The sequence below is a fragment of the Manis javanica genome, chromosome 1, assembly GCF_040802235.1.
Source record: "Manis javanica isolate MJ-LG chromosome 1, MJ_LKY, whole genome shotgun sequence".
Classification (NCBI taxonomy): Eukaryota; Metazoa; Chordata; class Mammalia; order Pholidota; family Manidae; genus Manis; species Manis javanica.
This window is the reverse complement of record NC_133156.1, coordinates 103,312,079-103,333,355: the sequence shown is the minus strand read 5'-3', so window position 1 is coordinate 103,333,355 and position 21,277 is coordinate 103,312,079. Positions and strand designations below refer to the sequence as shown.

Below are 21,277 nucleotides of genomic sequence, written 5' to 3'. Positions count from 1 at the left end.
GGAAAAATGATAATATACATTAATGGCAATCATTTAAATCCTTCTTTTTAAAAGTTACAGTGATACTTAAGATGTAGTCCCTGCCAGACTGATACAGAGGATTAATTACAGTTAAAATGCATTCTACTAATTCCAACATCTGAGTCCTCTTGAGGTTGGACTCCATCGTTTTCTATTTTCCTTGAATATGGTTCACACTTTTCTATTTCTTCATATATATAGTAATTTTGGATTATATAATTTCCGTTATGAATGAGTACCTTTTAGACACTCTGAATTCTGTTACATTCTTCTAAAGAAGAATTTTAAAGCTTTTTGTTGCTTTAACAGAAAGTAAACCTAGCTGAATTTACTTCAAACTCTTGTCTCCCCTACTGTGGGCAACAACTGAAATTGAAATCTCTGTTTAGTTCTTTTAAATTTAGCTGTGTTGCTTAGAGTAAGCTTTGTGTATGTGTGGTTCAGAGGTCAGCCAGTTAAATTTTTTTTTTTGGACAGTGAATTTTAAATTTTATTTATTTATTTAGGTGTCATTGATATACACTCTTACGAAGGTTTCACATGAAAAACATTGTGGTTACTACATTCACCCGTATTATCAAGTCTACCCCATACCCCTTCAAGTCACTGTCCATTAGTGTAGTAAGATGCCACAGATTCACTACTTGTCTTCTCTGTGCTTCTCTACCTTCCCTGTGACTCCACACACACCATGTGTACTAATCAACACCCCTCAATCTATTTCTCCCTGCCTCCCTACCCACCTTCTCCCACCCATTCCCTTTGGTAACCGCTAGTCCCTTCTTGGAGTCTGAGTCTGCTGCTGCTTTGTTCCTTCAGTTTTGCTTCATTGTTACACTCCACAAATGAGGGAAATCATTTGGTACTTGTCTTTCTCCACCTGGCTTATTGCACTGAGCATAATACCCTCTAGCTCCATCCATGTTGTGGCAAATGGTAGGATTTGTTTTCTTCTTATGTCGGCCAGTTAGGCACTTTATATGTAGAATTCTTGGTTGTCAAAATATCCTCCTGTAGTTGTCTTCTGGAACAAACTTCATTTTCCAGCTCCTATGATCCCCACCTCCAAACCCTGTCCTTCCTTAACCAGTGAGTCTCAGATTTTAATGAAGTTTTAGTTGTCCTGTGTGACAGCAGCAAGGGTTTGCCCCTTGACAAAAAAGCTATTGGGGAGGGGTGGAAGCAGTCACTCAGGGCTTTTCGCCTCTTGCAGCTGTTAACTTCCATTTCCTGCCCAATTTTGGTCATTTTCTGTTGCCTTCAGAGAGTTGTTTAGATTTTAACCTGAGTTTGTAATTATTAATCAGCTTATGGGTATGAGATAGCAAATTTTCTTGGAGTTCAGATATCATTAGTAAATCTTTTTTTTAGATAATCATTTTACGATTAGACCTTAATGAGCTGTATATCAGTATTACTGCCTTCATCATTTATAACATTTTCTTTACCTTTGCATTTTCTCCCATAGATTGCCACAATCTCTCCAGGAATGGCATCATGTGAAAACACTCTTAATACATTAAGATATGCAAATAGGTATGATAAATGATTATCAGTTTTGAAAATTGAGGGAATAAAAATAGTATCTAATTTAATATCTGATAGCATATTTTATAACATTGTTCTTTAAATTTTCAAAAAAAATTTGCATGTTATTCATTAAGATGATATTTAGAATCATTTTGTCAAGTTCTAAAAAATGTTGGAAATGTGTGATTTGTGAAGAGATTTAAATCTTTAGTGTCATTGGTCTTTCTATCCCAGATTATATTCTTCCATTTCACCAAGTTGTATTTCATAATATTTCACTACACTTAAATATATTCCTGTCATATTCTTGCAAATTACTCCTGTCATATTAAGACTCTAAAGTAAGTGAGCTTCAGCAGGGGCCAGTCTATATTTCTTACATTATTTTTCTCTCTGCTGAAAATTATTTCTGATAATATTACATGTTATATGTAGGGAATCTAGGGTTTGCTTCAGAAGTGATACCAGAGTTCTTTCTGGTTTTCAAATAGATTATATTTTATTATTTCAGTAGTGTTAAAACTTTAATGGACAACTGAATTACTACAAATGGAAGTACAAAAGGCACTATAGCCTATTAAAGCAGTGTATTCCTTATGGCCATAAAATATCCTTGGAACTTCAGATTGTGATATATATTTATATTTATTCTATAAATTGTTCCCTTTACTCCTGTTTTGAATGACTATATAGTTTTAAATGTCTGTTGTCACATACTGCATTTGTGACTTTAACTTGAATATAAAATTCCCTTTTGTATTACATTTTTAGTGTGAAGATTCTCTTAATTTTGCTAAACACAATCATTTGTTCTTTTTTGTGTTAATGATGGAAATCTTATTTGTAATCTTCTGCTAAAATGTGATATACATGTCTATAGGAGATTCCCCAAAATGTAAGTGACTAATTCAATAAATACTTATAAAGTGAAAATTCCTATCCTCAGATCAGTAATAAGATATTTCCAGCCCCCCCGAAAAATTTCCCCATGTGCCCCTTTCTGATCACAAATCTTAAATGTCCAAATCCATTAATTTTTCCTTGAGGTAGCCATTGACCTGACCCCTGTGCAATAATTTTCTTGTTTTCCTTTTTTTCCCTTTTAAAAATATTTTCCCTGAACAACATAGGTAACTGTACTTAAACTTTACGTAAGTGGATTAGGTCATACCCTTTGTTTTTTTGTATCTTGCTTTTCAATTGAGATTTTTTTTAAATGGTAGTAAAACCTGTTGGAAAGTATAAACCTACTGACTGTACATTAAAAGGTATTAAAACATAACTTATTTAAATATATAGTGTAACTTTATTTCTAAATTTAGTCCCTTTTAAACTTTGAATTAAAAGCTCTGAGCTGCAGACATTTATAGTACTTAAGTTTGATGTTTGTAATGAACATTTTTGACATATGGGGTTTTTATCATCAATTTTACATGCTTATTTCAAAATTGTTTATGTGGGAGATGAGAAATGTCTTAGGGTAGCAGAATATTGCCATGTTGCAGAATTAAAACAAATAAAATCCCTCCGTGTCTTCAGATTTCTGACAGTAAAGGAATTCCCCCTACTGTGAAAATGCTATATTTGGCTGACATTCCTCTAGTTTGTTTAGGTTCAAGTAAATGTTTTAATTTATTACCATATAATGTACAACATGACTAACCATCTAGGACACATAATTTTGTCTTTTATTTCCAAATCTCTAAGAATAAAGATTTTCAGCCTCCCTTGATAGCTCATTTGAGGAATATAATTCTTATATATAGTATATAGTGTTTGGGTTGGGCAAGAGGGCTTTGAATAGAATAAAGATGTGTAGTTAGGGGATAACAGGGTATCTAAATTAGGAGGAAAAAAGAATAAGATAAGAATGGGGTTGGATATAAAAAGAGTTAAGGCAGTATTAGAAATTTAAGTTTGTCAGCATGTGTGGTAAATAAGTTTTCCAAAGTGACTATAAATGATGAAACGCAAATGAATTCAGTATTGAACATTGACAGTAGATATTACTAATAGGTCAAAGAAAGATTGTAAGTAGAAGAAATTTATTAATTGGTTCTACTTGAAATTATTGGTTTGATCAGTATGTCCATTTTTGACCTATAAAAACAGTAATTTGATTTAGTTCAAACCTAAGAGAAGTAATGAGAAAAAGAATATGGTTAGTATACTGAAGTGTTTAAATAATGTTTGTACTCAAAGCTAGGTTTGAACCTCAGTTATGTCACATTTTCATTAAATGACCGTGGGTGAAATACTTCATTGCTCTCAGCCAACTTCTCATCTGTAAGGTGGCAGTAATAATATCACAAGATTGCTGTAAGGACCTGACAAACAGGAAGTATTACTGTTTATGAAATGGGATTGGTCCAGAAGGGACATAGAGAATCAGAAAGATAAGAGTCAGAAAAGCCATACATAATGTGGTTAATCCTAACGATTAGAGACATTATCAGAAGCAATTTAATTCCATTGCTAAAGGCTTTCCTCAACCAGAGTTCTTCATCTGAAGCAAACACAGAAAATTATTTGAATGACTGTTTTCTCAATTTGTACCAATGATATTTCAAGCTAATACCATTCCAGACACATAGGAAAGAAGTAATTACAAACCATGGATGCCACTGGGATTTAATTCTCTTGTATCCTATTTGAAAAGACTACAATACAAGAGTTTTGAGGACTCACTGATGCTAATAAACAAAACATTCATGGAATTAAATATCTGAGGAAATCAGATTGTGTGGTCATAGAGTTATATAAGGAAAATTTCAAATTTAGGTGATGCTCTCATTAACCTAAGAAGGATCATGAGAAAGGGAAAGAAAAATACAACAGAAAGTAAAGAGTATGAAGTAGAGAATTACTAGTACAGAAAGGTTCAAAAACCTAAAATTTTTTTTAAATATTCTAAATATATTAAGTCACAACAATGTTGATGTCTTCTTCTAAACAAACTGAATACTGAATGAAATCTTAAAATGTGCATTTGCTGTCTTTACAAGAGCATTTTCTCTTAATTTGTTGCTGTTTTGGTGCTGCAGAGTAAAGGAGTTTGGAATTAGTCCATCAGACATTCCCTTCTCACAGGGTAGTGGCAGTCGCCCTGATCTCTCTCCTTCTTATGAATATGACGACTTTTCTCCTTCGATTACCAGGTCTACTTCATTCTATACATACATAAGATGTTCATTTTAATAGTTTGTTTTGAAGTGTGCTATGTATATAAGTATTTCATTTATACTTTTGTCTTGAGCTATTTTATTTTTTATTTTCATTTGGTTTGGCAGATGGTGGTCGTACTGCATGATCTTCATTTTTATGTACTTTATTAATTTATTTGCTTTAAACTGTTCATTTAGAATTCAGGCTTCCTCTTTTCCCTCATAGTTGTAATGATGATGTCATCTTTGCATATTTAACATTGAAAGATAAACTGTCTTTGTTTAAAATGAAAAGTTTACCTTTATGTTCTTAAAAGTTTCCTTTTCTGGAGGGAAATAACAAGTATCCTCTTGACTTAGAAAGTACACCCTCACCCAGTTGTAGATTTAAAAATAAAGAGTAAACACTTTTTAAATAATAGAACTTTATGTCTTATAATTTTTATACTTAAGAAATAAGATTATTTTACATGTAGTTGTTTTATTTGCAAAGTGTATTAAACATACTGATTTTGGCAGTGAGCTATTTACTGGCTTAAGAGCCTTCATTAGTATTTTCTGTTCATATAATTTAAGTGCTACAAGTTTCTTATATCTTTAAAATACTGAATCTACATATTTTGCTAATTATCATTTAATATGCATAATAATTATATTTGAAGTAATTGTAAAGTTACCTAAATACATTCCCAAAGTTAAACAGCTAAGCATTCCTAAAGTGTTTCCAGATTTCAGGTAAATTTGATCTGAAAAGTTGACATCATCAACCTTAATACATTATTTGAATTGCCTTTTTATAGAATACATTGGTATTTTTTTTGTTCCTGTGCACAAGTCTGTTAACTTTAGAATACATCTTATGTATTTATAGGGTGAAAGAACTGACTGTGGATCCAACTGCTGCTGGTGATGTCCGTCCGATAATGCACCATCCATCAAACCAAATTGATGACTTAGAGGCACAATGGGGTGTGGGCAGTTCCCCTCAGAGAGATGACCTAAAACTTCTTTGTGAGCAAAACGTGAGTGATTTAATATAGTTGTAATTATCTAGTTTTAGTTCATTTCATCAGTACAAAACTTAGTAATTGAAAACTATTGTCTAAATTTGGAATCAGCAAAGTATAGTCTGAACCAGTCATCTATTTACACAAATAAAGTTTTATTGAAATATGGCCATGCTCATTCATTTATAGGTTGGTTGTCTGCCTACTTTCTTACTACAACAGCAGTGACAAAGATTATGGGTCACAAGCCCAACAGCATACATACTATTTGGCCCTTTAAGAAAGTTTGCTGGCCACTATCTGAACTATTCTTTCTTTATTCCCTCTTTTTTCTTTCAGATTTTATAGCAATATTAAAATTTGGAGATTTTTTTTAAGGCATATAAGGAATTAAGTGTAAAATTGTACAATATATCATAAATGTAGTTTAAAAACAAAATTGACTATGACACATAAATATGTATTAGAGGGATGCATGAACTATATTAAAAAATCAAATGTGGCAAAATTGTAACATTTGTTAAATATGATTGCATCTGTATCTTTGAAATGTGTAGTGACATTTTATGATTTAGAAATTTGATACCTTATTCAAAAAATAAATATGTGCCCATTGTATAAGGACAAAGAGATATAAAGAAATAACAAAAGCACATATGCATTTTCACATAATCACTTTGATATATTGACAGGATTCCTTTCTGTATGTGAAATATGAAAGTTTCTATATTATTTAACTTCATTTTTAAATGTACAGTCTATATAGTTTTGTATCATTTTCCCATTAAGAATGCTATAGTAGCGTTTTCTTGTAATGATAAAGGTATTTATTAATTGTTTAATACATGGCATACATTTGCTAAGCATTTTACATACTGTCTAATCTTAATGACAGAATGTGATAAGTACTATAATTACCCCTACTTTTTAACTGATTTTCTGAAAGGTTAAGTAAGTTCTCTAAGATAACACAAGTAGTAAGTGCTGAAGTCAGAATTAAGATGTGGATCTTTCTTATTCCAGAGCCAAATCTTAAGTCAACTAAATTTATTGCTAGCTGCAGTAAAATATTCTTTGGAAACAATATAATGTTTTTATACTTTCTAGCTGGTATTAAAGTCCAAAATATTCTAGTAATAAATGGACATACCACTTTTTTTTTTTAAGCATCATTGATACACAGTGTTATGATGGTTTCAGATACACAGCACAGTGGTTCAGTATTCACCTATATTATGAAGCGCCCACCCTTTCCAGTGTGGTCACTGTCCATCGACATAGTAAGATGTCACAGAGTCATTAACTGTATTCTCTGGGCTGTTCTGCCAGGACATACTACTATTAAAATCATGTTCCAAATTTCTCTCTATTGATAAAGCAAGGCTTACTGTAGCAGTCTCAGCCAGGAGTGACTTGGGGAAAATTTATGGAGACATTTTTGGTTATCACATCCGGGTGCTGGCTGCTAGCATCTAGTGAGTAGAGGCCAGGGATGCTACTAAACATCCTACAGTACCCAGGGTGGCTCCCCCACCGCCACCACCAACAGAATGTCAGTAGTGCTGAAGGTGAGAAATGCAGCATTCATAAGAGTTCTAAACTTTGAACCATAGAAAATAAAGAACTAAAAAGAAGGTTCTCACCTTGGTCTACCCCCTGTCCCCAAAGTTGAGGAGAATGTACTTGCTTTTTAGAATCTTTAAAACAAAGTCTACATTGCACATAGCTATGGTGCCTACCAAATACTGGAAAAACAGAACAGAATATATACTTCTGTAGCAGATCTTTCTCCATTTTATTCTTGTATCTATTGGGTCTCTTAATTTGGAAAGGTTGGCCAGAGGACGAGAACTAATCAGTGGCTTTAGGCATGAATGACATTATGAGTTATTGCAGCCTGCTCCATATTTGAGAGAATGAATTTCTTTCAACTTTGCCATCCCCAGGGAACTCTCTTGAGGTAGTTTAACATTAGCCTTTAGTATTGATGCATGTATTCATATTCTTATTGCTGTCTTAAGTTTTAACATGGTAGATTGAAATGGAATAGTGTCTAAGACATGCCCTAAAGATAAAACTAATATGGAAGATAAACTAGGTAAACAAACTAGAAGATGATTAAATGCATTATAATTCCATAAGAACTTATTTAGACAAAAAAGTATTACGAGTACACTGCATGGAAGTAATAGGAACTTACATAGCATACTGAAGCAAATGAAAAAAGATTCTGGGCTTAGTGGGGAGGTGGGCAGGTAAAATAAATAAAGGTGGTTGAGTATGTGTTTGTCAGAGAGAGAAAGATGATAATGTCTGCATGTCCTGGTAAAAAGCAGATGCCTGTTTTCCCAAGAGAAGATAAAAAGTTCTTGGGCCAACTTGATTATATAGGGATGGTGGTTTGTTGATGAAAGAGTCAAATGTCTACTTACAGTATTAAATCAAAGTTTGCACGAATATTTAGAATTCTGTATTTTATTGGAAAAAGGATTTTTTTCCTACTAAAATATTACAAAACAACTTTATAAACTTTGTCACTAAAGCTGTATTTTGAGGAAACAAATCATTAGACATTGGAGATGGAAAGGAAGCTCAAAAAAGAAAGCAAGGCCAGACTAAGTTTTAACTTGATATAGGACCAAAATATGGATTATGTTTATGTATGTGGGGTTTTTGTTGAAGTAAAGTTGTGAACTGTCAATTAGATGTAAAAACTAGTGAGCATATTGTTCAGTGCAATTCAGAAATTAAGATTTAGTAAGAGTTGAGACCTTTAGAGCACTAATATGATAGTCACAGTCATGAGGACATTGTCTTTACATCTTTATTCTGGTGAAAGATTAACACATATAATGATTAAATATTAACTTTACATCATAATTTTCAAACTATTTTTAAGGAAGAAGAGGTTTCTCCACAATTGTTTACTTTCCATGAAGCTGTCTCACAAATGGTAGAAATGGAAGAACAAGTTGTAGAAGATCACAGAGCAGTGTTCCAGGTAAAGTAAGACAGGACCTTTCATCAAAATGTTTCTTTAGGATAACTAAAGAAATTAAAAACCTAAATGATTCTGTGAATATCACACTAATCTAAAAACAAATGTGTGCTATGCATGTTTTTTTTATTAAGGTATTATTGATATACACTCTCATGAAGGTTTCACATGAAAAACAATGTTGTTACTACATTTACCCATATTATCAAGTTCTCACCCATACCGCATTGCGGTCACTGTGCATCAGTATAGTAAGATGCCACAGATTCACTATTTGCCTTCTCTGTGCTCCACTGTTTTCCCCATGAAGCCTCACACAATGTGTACTAAACAGAATACCCCTCAATCTCCTTCTCCCTCCCTCCCTCTTTGGTAACCACTGGTTCCTTCTTGGAGTCTGTGAGTCTATTGCTATGTTGTTCCTTCAGTTTTGCTTCGTTGTTATACTCCACAAATGGGGGAAATCATTTGGTGCTTGTCTTTCTCTGCCTGCCTTTTTCAGTGAGCATAATATCCTCCAGCTCCATCCATGTTGTTGCAAATGGTAGGATTTGTTTCTTTCTTATGACTGAAGAGTATTCCATTGTGTAGATGTACCACAACTTCTTTATCCATTCATCTACTGAAGCACACTTAGGCTGCTTCCATATCTTGGTTACTGTAAATAGTGCTGCGATATACATAGGAGTGCATATGTATTCTTTAGGTAAATTCCAAGGAGTGGGATTCTTGGGTCAAATGGTATTTCTGTTTTTAGTGTTTTGAGGAACCTCCATATGGCTTTCCACAGTGGTTGAACTAGCTTACATTCCGACCAGCAGTATAGGCAGGGTTCCCCTTTCTCCGCATCTTCACTAGCATTTGTTGTTCTTAGTCTTTTCGATGCTGGCCATCCTTACTGGTGTGAAGTGATATCTCATTGTGTTTTTAATTTGCATTTCCCTGATGATTAGTGATGTGAAGCATCTTTTCATGTGTCTGTTGGCCATCTGACTTTCTTTGGAGAATTGTCTCTTCATATCCTCCGCCCATTTTTTAATCAGGTTATTTGCTTTTTGGGTGTTGAGGCGTGTGAGTTCTTTATATGTTTTGGATGTTAACCCCTTGTCCGATACATTATTTACAAATACATTCTCCCATACTGTAGGATGCCTTTTTGTTCTGTTGATGGTGTTCTGTTTGCCATACAGTAGCTTTTAAGTTTGATGCAGTCCCGTGAGTTCATTTTTGCTTTTGTTTCCCTTGCTCGAGATGCGTTCAGGAAGAAGTTATTCATGTTTATATTCAGGAGATTATTGCCTATGTGTTTTCCTAAGAGTTTTATGGTTTCATGACTTACATTCCGACCTTTGATCCATTTTGAGTTTACTTTTGTGTATGGGATTAAACAATAGTCCAGTTTCATTCTCTTGGCATGTAGCTATCCAGTTTTGCCAATACCAGTTGTTGAAGAGGCTGTCATTTCCCCCTTGTATGTCCATGGCTGCTTTATCGTATATTAATTGACCATATATAGTTGGATTTATATCTGGGCTATCTAGTCTGTTCCATATAGTTGGGTTTATATCTGGGCTATCTAGTCTGTTCCATTAGTCTGTTGTTCAGTTCTTGTGCCAGTACCAAATTGTCTTGGTTACTGTGGCTTTGTAGTAGAGTTTGAATTCGGGAAGCATAATTCCCCCAGGCTTTATTTTTCCGTCTCAGGATTGCTTTGGGTATTCAGGGTCTTCTGGGGTTCCATATGAATTTTAGAACAATTTGCTCTAGTTCATTGAAGAATGCTGTTGGTATTTTGATAGGGATTGCATTGAATCTGTAGATTGCCTTAGGCAAGATGGCCATATTGACAGTATTAATTCTTCCTATCCATGAGCGCAAGATGTGTTTCCATTTATTGGTATCTTCTTTAATTTCTCTCATGAGAGTTGTAGTTTTCAGAGTATAGGTCTTTCACTTCCTTGGTTAGGTTTATTCTTTTTGATGCAATTGTGAATGGAATTGTTTTACTGATTTCTCCCTCTGCTAGTTCAGTGTTAGTGTATAGGAATGCAACAGATAGCTGTGTATTAATTTTGTATCCTGCAACTTTGCTGAATTCAGATACTAGATCTGGTAGTCTTGGACTGGATTCTTTAGGATTTTTTATGTACAATATCATGTCATCTTACCAATCTGGATGCCCTTTATTACTTTGTGTTGTCTAATTGCTGTGGTGAGGACCTCCAGAACTATGTTGAAGAAAAGTAGAGAGGTTGGGCATTCTTGTCTTGTTCCCGACCTTAAAGGAAAGGCTTTCAGCTTCTCGCTGTTAAGTATGATGTGGGCTGTGGGTTTGTCGTATATGGCCTTTATTATGTTGTGGTACTTGCCCTCTATACCCATTTTGTTGAGTTTTTATCATGAATAGATGTTGAATTTTGTCAAGTGTTTTTTCGGCATTTATGTAGATGATCATATGGTTTTTGTCCTTCTTTGTTGATGTTGTGGATGATGTTGATAGATTTTCTAATATTGTACCATCTTTTCATCCCTGGAATAAATCCTACTTGATCATGGTGGATGATCTTTTTGATGTATTTTTTTAATTCAGTTTGCTAATATTTTGTTGAGTATTTTTGCATCTGTGTTCATCCTGGTGAATCTGTTCATCAGGAATTTGGGTCTGTAATTTTCTTTTGTGGTGTCTTTGCCCTGTTTTGGTATTAGAGTGATGCTGGCCTCATAGAATGAGTTTGGAAGTATTCCCTCTTCTTCTACTTTGTGGAAAACTTTAAGGAGGATGGGTTTTGGGTCTTCATAAATGTTTGATAAAATTCAGTGGTGAAGCACTCTGGTCCAGGAGTTTTCTTCTTAATAGGCTTTTGATTACCAGCTCAATTTCGTTGCTGGTAATTAATTTGTTCAGATTTTCTGTTTCTTTCTGGGTCAGCCTTGGAAGGTTGTATTTTTCTAGAAAATTGTCCATTTCCTCTAGGTTATCCTGTTTGTTAGCATATAATTTTTCATAGTATTCTCTCATAATTCTTTGTATTTCTGTGGTGTCCGAAGTGATTTTTCCTTTCTCATTTTTGATTCTGTTTATGTGTGTAGACTCTCTTTTTTTCTTGATAAGTCTGGCTAGTGGTTTATCTATTTTGTTTATTTTCTTGAAGAACCAGCTCCTGCTTTCATTCATTCTTTCTATTCTTTTATTCTTTTCAATTTTATTTATTTATGCTCTAATCTTTATTTTGTCCCTCCTACTGACTTTGGGCCTCATTTGTTCTTCTTTCTCTACTTTCATTAATTGTGAGTTTAGACTGTTCATATGAGATTGTTCTTTCCTGAGGCAGGCCTGTATTACAATATACTTCCCTCCTAGTACGGCCTTCACAGATTTTGCGTACTTCACAGATTTGTGTCCCAGAGATTTTGCGATGTTGAATTACTGTTGTCATTTGTGTCCGTATATTTCTTAATCTCTGTTTTTATTTGGTTATTGATCCATTGATTATTTAGGAGCATGTTGTTAAGCCTCCATGTGTTGGTGGGCTTTTTCCTTTTCTTTATGTAATATATTTCTAGTTTGATTTTTGTGGTCTGAGAAGTTCATTGGTACAATTTCAATATTTTTCAATTTACTGAGACTTTTTGTGGCCTAGTATATGATCTATTCTTGAAAATGCTCCATGTGCCCTTGAGAAGAATGTATATCCTGCTGCTTTTGGGTTTTGAGTTCTGTAGATGTCTGTTTGGTCCATCTGTTCTAATGTGTTGTTCAGTGCCTCTGTGTCCTTCCTTATTTTCTGTCTGATTGATCTGTCCTTTGGAGTGAGTGGTGTGTTGAAATCTCCTAGAATGAATGCATTGCATCCTATTTCCCCTTTTAATTCTGTTACTATTTGTTTCACATATGTAAGTGCTCCTGTGTTGGGTGCATAGATATTTATAAGGGTTATATCTTCTTGTTGGATTTACCGCTTTATCATTATGTAATGTCCTTCTTTGTCTCTTGTGACTTTTTGTTTTGAAGTCTATTTTATCTGATACAAGTACTGCAATTCCTGCTTTTTTCTCCCTATTAGTTGCATGAAATATCTTTTTCCATCCGTTCACTTTTAGTCTGTGTATGTCTTTGGGTTTGAAGTGCATCTCTTGTAGGCAGCATATAGGTAGGTCTTGTTTTTTTATCCATTCACTGACTCTGTGTCTTTTGATTGGTGCATTCAGACCATTTACATTTAGGGTGATTATCGATAGATATGTACTTATTGCCATTGCAGGCTTTAGATTCATGGTTACCAGAGGTTCAAGAGTAACTGCTTTACTATCTAAGAATCTAATATAACTCACTTAATATGCTATTACAAACATAATCTAAAGGTTCTTTTTTTCTCCTCCTTTTTCTTCCTCCTCCATCTGTATATATTAGGTATCATATTCTGTACTCTTTGTCTATCCCATGATTGACTTTGGGGGCAGTTGATTTAATTTTAATTTGCTTAGTAATTAACTGTTCTACTTTCTTTACTGTGTTTTTATTACCTCTGGTGATAGCTATTAAACCTTAAGAACACTTCCCTCTGTGGTAGTCCCTCCAAAATAGACTTTAGAGATGGTTTGTGGGAGGTAAATTTTCTCAGCTTTTGCTTATCTGGAAATTGTTTAATCCCTCCTTCAAATTTAAATGATAATCTTGCCAGATACAGTATTCTTGGTTCAATGCCCTTCTGTTTCATTGCATTTAATATATCATGCCATTCTCTTCTGGCCTGTAAGGTTTCTGTTAAGAAGTCTGATGATAATCTGATGGGCTTTCCTTTGTATGTGATCTTATTTTTCTCACTGGCTGCTTTTAATAGTCTGTCCTTATCCTTAATCTTTGCCATTTTAATTATTATATGTCTTGGTGTTGTCTTCCTTGAGTCCCTTGTGTTGGGAGATTTGTGCACCTCCATGGCCTGAGAGACTGTCTCCTTCCCAGACTGGGGAAGTTTTCAGCAATTACCTCCTCAAAGACACTTTCTGTCCCTTTTTCTCTTCTTCTCCTGGTACACCTATAATGCGAATATTGTTCCATTTGGATTGGTCACACAGTTCTCTCAATATTCTTCTTAAAGATTCTTTTTTCTCTCTGTGCCTCAGCTTCTTTATATTCTTCTTCTCTAATTTCTATTTCATTTATCATCTCCTCCACTGTATCTAATCTGCTTTTAAAATCTTCCATTTTACTGTGTTCCATAATGATTGGATCTCCGACCGGAATTCATTCCTGAGTTCTTGAATATTTTTCTTTACCTTCATGAGCATGCTTATGATTTTTATTTTGAAATCTCTTTCAGGAAGACTCATGAGGTCGATTTCATTTGACTCTCTCTGGTGTATTTATAATTTTGCTTTGAATGGGGTTCCTTTGATGTTTCATGTTTCTATGTGGCACCCTCTAGTGCCCAGACCTGTACTCTCTGGAACTTCTCAGCCCCTGGAGCAATGTCAGGTGTCGCAGGGGACTGGTGTTAGTGCCTGAGAGGGGAGGAAAGGGCTATTTCCTGCTTCCCAGCTGCTATACCTGTCTCCACTGCCAGAACCAGTGGGCTGAGCACACAGGTACAAGCCTCTATGCTTTGCATTTGTTGCTGCTGTAACTGGGGCTTCCCTCTGGCTGGTCTGATGCCAGGGCAGGGTTTGCAGGTTTGTGAGCCAGATTTGGGCTGGCCAGGAGGAAGGCGCAGCAGGCTACGTATCACAGAGGGAGGCCTTGGAGCTGTGTAGGCAGCCAGTGGGCTGGAGCACCTGAAGATCATGAAAGTTCCCAACCTGCTGGGCAGAGTACCCGGAACATTTTGTCTACCTGTCCTTTCTCCTGAGCAGTAAACTGTGTGCAATCATTGCCCCTTTAGCTGTTAGGAAGTCTCTCAGGCTTCCTGCCTTTCTTTTGTCTCAGAGGAGCCGGATATGGATCCCTGTTTTCCATGAGCAGTTGGAATCTCAGTCTCTCCAGGTATGCTGCCTGTCTTAGCTTTCCAACCCCCCTAATCACAAGAGAACCATGTAATGTAGGTTTGTGCTCCCAGAGTAGATCTCCATAGCTAGGTGTTCAGCAGTCTCAGGCCTCCACTCCCTCCCCACTCTGTTTCTATTCCTCCCACCGGTGAGCTGGGGTGGGGGAAGGGCTTGGGTCCCGTGGGCCATGGCTTTGGTTCGTTACCACGTTCCGTTTATTCTTCTCTCCAGTTGTATGCCGTCTGGCACAGCCATCTTTCCTGTTGCTCTTTCAGGATTAGGTTTATTAATTATATTTTTGTATTATATGTAGTTTTAGGAGGAAGCCTCTGTCTCACCTCTCACGCCACCATCTTTAATCTCTCTCTTGAAGTCTATGCATGTGTGTTTTTGTAGGGCGTATGACCTGACACATTTTGAATAGAATGAATGATGGCTACAACCTATCTATGTATTGTTGTTCAAACTATTCTTGAACTCTAGAACTCTGCTTTTGTTAGCCATCCATTTTTCGAGAAGTTGAATCTCCCCTCCACTATCCCTTTCTTCATTTTAGGCCAGTTCATTTGACAGCAGTAAGAAAATTTCCTAAACGGTATCCAAACAGTTAAGGAAGTATCAGTCTTCACAGAACAGTTAGACTGCTTCAGGAGCAGAGATCTCCTGTTCTTACAGAGCCATCAGTGGCAGTTGAGTGAAGAGTGTTATATTCCTGTCTGTGGAGATCCTTCGGTATTCATCCTATTGGCGTTCAACCTATTGAAAGCACTCTTACTGTGTGATCCTTCTTCCCACCCCCAACCCCTTTTAATAAGATAATATCCTGAAGGATGGTACCTCTGAGGAAGTGAAGAAAACATGACATTATTATAGAGACCATCTGGTTGACTTGCCTCTTTCCTCCGCATTCCTGTAGTGCTATAGTTAAATACCTTTTGAGAAAAAAATAAAACAATAACCCAGTCTCCCTATTGACCTATATTCCTTTTCCGATGTGAAGAAATCTTTATTTGTAAAAAAAAAAAAAAAAAAGTGTGTGATTATGTGTGTGTATATGTAGGCCGTTCAAGCACTTAGCTGAATTCAGGGCTTAAAAATAGAACTATTTTATCATGTTAGGATAGAATGTACATTCATTAAAACTGTTAGTCAAACCCTTATGAGAATTGCTTTAAGGCCTAGGTGTTTAGATTAAATCAAGGGACACTTGTAATTTAGAAAAATTGTTGTCTGTGCCCTTTGGGAACAATGTGTCATATAAAAACCATCATTTCCCACTCTGCCATTTTATGATGCGTTCTTAAAGTCATTTATTTATTTATTTATTGGCAGAACTGGGTGTTCTGTCTTTCAATCCAGTATTCTCTTTACAATTCCATTAATTGCTGCTCCTTACTGTGGTCTGCCATTTCTCAAAATAGGGTTTTGTTTTTAAAAAAGTAAGAATATAGCTGAAGGGACAGAAAAAATACTGGGGTAGGTGTATGTGTTTTAATCAATAAACACGTATAGTTTTCTGATAGATGTTTCTACCTATACCAATCCTACCTGGTGATACACAGTCCAGTTGTAATTAGCCATTAAATTGCATTGATGTTCGGAAAATTGGATGTATCTCAGAAAGCTAGGAGTTGCCCGTTTTTATATCCAAAATGTCTAATTCAGAATGGCCTTGTTGATCATCCATACGCGTCACAGTGTTGCTAGTAAATGAAACCTACATATCTAAAATCAGTTAAGAATGAAGGGTTTCATTGAAGCCTTACAGTCACAGTAATTTTGTAGAGCTAGTATTCAGAATTTAGGGTTAGCTCTTGACCCCAGGCACTGTGAAGCTCCAAATGGGTATGTTCTTTCCAGATGATTTACAGGTTCTAGGCTACCAAAGACCTCATCAAATTGCTCAGTAGCTTTTTATACACATTCTTTCCCTGTTTTAGAGATAGCTATTAAAGTTTTGAGAGTAAATATGCTCATTGATGTTTGATTCATTCCCTCCCCAAAACTCCAACCAAGGTAGAGTAAAAGTAGAAAAACAAAGTCATTTTGCTTGGCCTTTCATACTTCTATTAAAGGAAATATGTCTTGATACTGTTTCGAAAATAAATGTATGGTTATTAATATTTTAGAGAATACCCTCTTGAGTATTTGATTATATAAAATTTATAAATTGGTTTCTGTCTTACACAAAGGTTTATTGGATTATTTTTGTCTTTTTAGGAATCGATTCGATGGTTAGAAGATGAAAAGGCCCTCCTAGAGATGACTGAAGAAGTAGACTATGATGTAGATTCATACGCTACACAACTTGAAGCTATTCTTGAGCAAAAAATAGACATTTTAACTGAGCTGCGGGGTAATTCTTTCTTCATTTACTGTTTGAAATCTACTTAATATTTGTATGTAAGAAAGAGGACATCTCAAGTGAAAAGGGTACCCTTTAACATCTTTCTAGAGGTATAATGACAAACCCAGCATTCTTCTGTATTTTTCCTAAAAGAAAAAGAAGAAAAAAACATGGAGTGTCATTTCAAGTACTCTCTAGTCATCTGTTTTCTTTTAGTCTCTTGTAAAGGTAAAGATATCTTATGATTAAAGGGAGAAAATATATTTTAACAACCATGTATATCTATATACTTTCTCAGGTTTTCAGTTTGGTAGACCAGTGCTTTTCAGAATTATTTTCTCTAGATTAGGTCTATCAAGGTCATCTTTCTGTAACCTTCCTATCTACATCAACTTTCTGTGCATCTTGGGTCATGTTTTTCCTTTGAACACTTGTTTGTAAAAAAGTTAAGGAGAAGGTTTCAAGACAATTACCCTTTCTACTTTGCTTGTAGAGGGATACATGTGGCTTAACCACATGCCATGTTTTCTTGGCTTTTTAATTAGCTTTTCTGTGTAGCGTTAGATTAACATTTATTGTATATGCTAATTTTATAGGCATTAGCAAATTAGCTGTCTCCATTTATATGCAGGTGGGCATCTGTATGTGTGTGTGTGCAATGCAACATGAAACCAGATTGAAATTGCTAGTTTTTGGCACCAAACAAGCTGCTTAATTTTTTAATCTAGCAGCTTTGTGAAGTTGTTTGTTTGAAATCATATCCAGTAGAGTCAGCACTAACCATTTACCCAATTGAGAATTGTTTGTGCGGATGTAGGATTTCTGAAATTTACTTCTGTTTTCCATGTTTTTCATATTTAAGCCTTCATTTAAAGTGTTTTGATCATTTTTCTAATCTGCCATAACTCACAAGGAGCTTTTCTGTGTATTTTGTTCAGAAAACAGATCATAATGCATTCTTTTTTTTCCTCTGTAATATGTACCATTCAACTTATTTGACTTCTTTCCCTAATTTTCTCAGGATTCATGTATATGAAGCACATCCATAACTTTGAAGAAATTAACTACCTATATATTATATTATTTAGATCTTAGGGAAAAAATTGTTTTTACCATCCAGAGATAATTTTGGTACCGGCATACCTTGGAGATGCTGTAGGTTTGGTTCCAGACCACTGCAATAAAGCAAATGTCACACTAAAGAGAGCCAAATGAATTTTTTGATTTCCCAGTGCATATAAACATTATATTTACACTATAATTTAGTCTACTAAAAAAAAAAGTACATACCTTAAATTAAAATACTTGTTAAATGTTAACCATCATCTGAGCCTCCAGCAGGTTATAATCACTGATCATATATCACCATCACAAATATAATGAAAAAGTTTGAAATATTGTAAGAATTACCAAAATGTAACAGACACTCAAAGTAAGCAAATGCTATTGGAATAATGGCACCCAAAGACTTGCTTGATGGAAGGTTGCTTTAAACCTTCAGTTTGTAAAAACTGCAATATCTGTGAAGCACCATAAAGTGAAATGTAGTAAAATGAGGTATGCCCGTAGTAATTTAAGAAGTTTGAGTTATTATATTAGCAGGCACCAAATGAAGAAGTCCTAAAATTCCTTTATAAATTTCAGAAAAATCAGCATTTCAAACATCATTGTACTGACATTCCAACTTTTTATCTTTCTTTACTTTTAAAGGCCATTACCTTTGCATTACTAACACATTTTAAGTTGGGTAATTTCTTGTTGAGAGGTACTGTCCTGTGCATTATACAATGTTTACCAGAATCCTTACTCTCTATTGATTAGATATTACCAGATGTCTCCTAGGGGGGAGTCAGAAATCACCCCTAGTTAAAAACCATTTTGTGGAAAGCTTTCTCATCTTCACAACTGATTTGTTATTTGCCTCTGCCCATTTGCTTACCTATTTCTTATTCTTATGTGACTCTGAATTAGTATATGATAAGTGGTAAGACAGGATTTTAGGACCAAGAAATGTATAATCCTGTAATCCTTCCTCCCCACCCCTTTTACAGTCAATGATATAGGGGAAAATGACATTTTTTATTACAAATTGGAGAATCTTCTGAAATTTCATAGCTTATGAAAAGGTAACATAGGAACTGGGAGTAGAAATTTCCTGATATTGAGAAGAAATTGCTATGTTTACAGTTTAATAAGATTCATAATACTCCTTTTGGACATGACTAATCATATTTTACACACAAACATAACCTGTCTACACTCCAACAGGAATTCAAATAAGGTTGAACACTATAAAATGTGCCAAAACACAACAGAAACCTGTTGAAGATAAAAAATGTCCAGGAATCTGTAATTAAACTGTTACTATAGTTGACCATTGTATTTAGTACTCAGCTTCTGGACAACACAGAATGAAAAGAAAAATCCTTATTTTATTTCATGAAATAAGATAGCTGACTAATAGGAGCCAAAAAGTTGTGTATTGTATTGCATGTAATACACTACTTATTCCCTTATTCTTTTCTTTTTCCAAGATAAAGTGAAATCTTTTCGTGCAGCTCTACAAGAAGAAGAACAGGCCAGCAAGCAAATCAACCCGAAGAGACCCCGTGCCCTTTAAAATGGCATTTGCTGCTAAAGGATCCCCAGAGGCCCTCACTAGTGTAACATACAATGGTTCAGCTGTAAGGGCCATTTGAAAGTTTGAAATTTTAAGTGTCTGTGGAAAATGTCTTGTCCCTTCACCTCAATGACATTTCAGTTTTGTGAAACTCTCCTTTGTCTACAAAATGCTTCTGGTCCAGGAGGCACAACCAAGGTTGGGAATAATGAAGCATTTTGTTTCATTTACCCAAACAGTGATTTACTTTTGGAGATCCTTGCCAATTTTATTTTCTATATGACAAAGTAAGATTGTGGACTTGGTCGAGAGGTGACTAGTAAGAGGAAGCCACAGCATTTCCTTTTAACTTGGTTCAATTTTCATAGCAAGACAGCGGTTTTAAATCCTTTGCATGCATGCATACCTCATCAGTGATTGTACATACCTTGCCCACTCCTAGAGATAGCTGTGCTCACCTCTCCCTGCTTTGTGCCTTGACTAAGGCTATCACCCTAAATTTCTGAAGCACAGCCAAGAAAAATTACATTCCTTATTTGTCAGTGTAAATTACCTTTATTGTGTGTAAATTTTTATTGTATTTGAGACATTTTTTGTGTGTGACTAGTTGTTTTTGCAGGATGTGCCATATCATTGAATGGAACTAAAGTCTGTGACAGTGGACATAGCTGCTGGACCACTCCATCATATATGTAAAGAAATCTGGAATTTTGACCTTAAAACCATGTAACATGTGGTTATAATTTTTTTAGCATTTTCTTTGTAAAGAAGTAAAATATAAACTAGTTGGTGTATAATAAAAAGTAATGAAATTCTGAGAAGAGTTTTATCTTAGGATAATACATATATATGCAGTGTGTGTTCCAGTGTGGTATTATTAACAAGACTAATAGTGCAACTTGATCCTTACCAATACTATGACCTAAGTTGAAGTGTCCATTAGCAACCCAAAATATAACTTAAATGTACTGATAAAGGAAATTGGCTTTTAATGCATGAATATGTACATTGAAAGCAGTCCATAATAGAATTGTTAGTTTAAGCCAAGTGCAGGCAGTACATAACTCCCTTGAAAAGGAACTAAGGTAACAATGAGTCGACTCTGACTTAAAAGGCAGATCTAACCCAAGTTCCATCCATTACCTAATGTGTTATGTTTCACCATTATTTGGTGATTCTCAACAATAAATTGGTCTAGAGTATTCTACTTTTTAAGTGGTGGCACTTATTTTTACAGATTGCTACTCCAAGGAAGAAAACTGGCCACTTCTCATGTAAATATTATTAAAGGATTTATATAGCTCTCTCTAGGAGTTTTCCCTCAGTTCCCTGGAGAGTCCAGAAGTAGATTAATAACAAAACATCTCCCAAGAATAACTTGTTTTGATTTCTCTAGGGAACTAATAGCTCATTCATATGGGCCAAAGGGAAGCTGTGAATAGAGTCACATGAGCCAGATTCCCTACTACACTGTTCACAGAACTCAAGAGTGTAGTTGTGGGAAACCCTAACACCATGGTGAAATGCTCCTCTGTAAACTTGAAGTCTAGAACAAGTGTAGATTTTTCATGATGTGCTTATTAATAAATGAAATCTATGGATTGAGTT

General features: G+C 35.0%; 1 protein-coding gene across 4 annotated transcripts in view; it reads left to right on the top strand.

The window, feature by feature from the left end:
* KIF2A (kinesin family member 2A) overlaps positions 1-20,490 on the top strand; it is a 77,003-nt gene extending 56,513 nt beyond the window's left edge. For 2 of the 4 annotated variants that reach the window (XM_073235832.1, XM_037022300.2), the window contains exons 16-21: positions 1,490-1,557; positions 4,596-4,709; positions 5,587-5,737; positions 8,622-8,723; positions 16,923-17,058; positions 19,584-20,490. In XM_073235832.1, the coding sequence (XP_073091933.1) occupies positions 1,490-1,557; positions 4,596-4,709; positions 5,587-5,737; positions 8,622-8,723; positions 16,923-17,058; positions 19,584-19,669 (657 nt within the window). In that variant the 3' untranslated portion in view covers positions 19,670-20,490. The remainder of the gene's footprint in view (positions 1-1,489; positions 1,558-4,595; positions 4,710-5,586; positions 5,738-8,621; positions 8,724-16,922; positions 17,059-19,583) is intronic. The other 2 variants (XM_037022302.2, XM_037022301.2) reach the window with 1 other exon arrangement.
* The last annotated feature ends 787 nt before the right edge of the window (positions 20,491-21,277 follow it).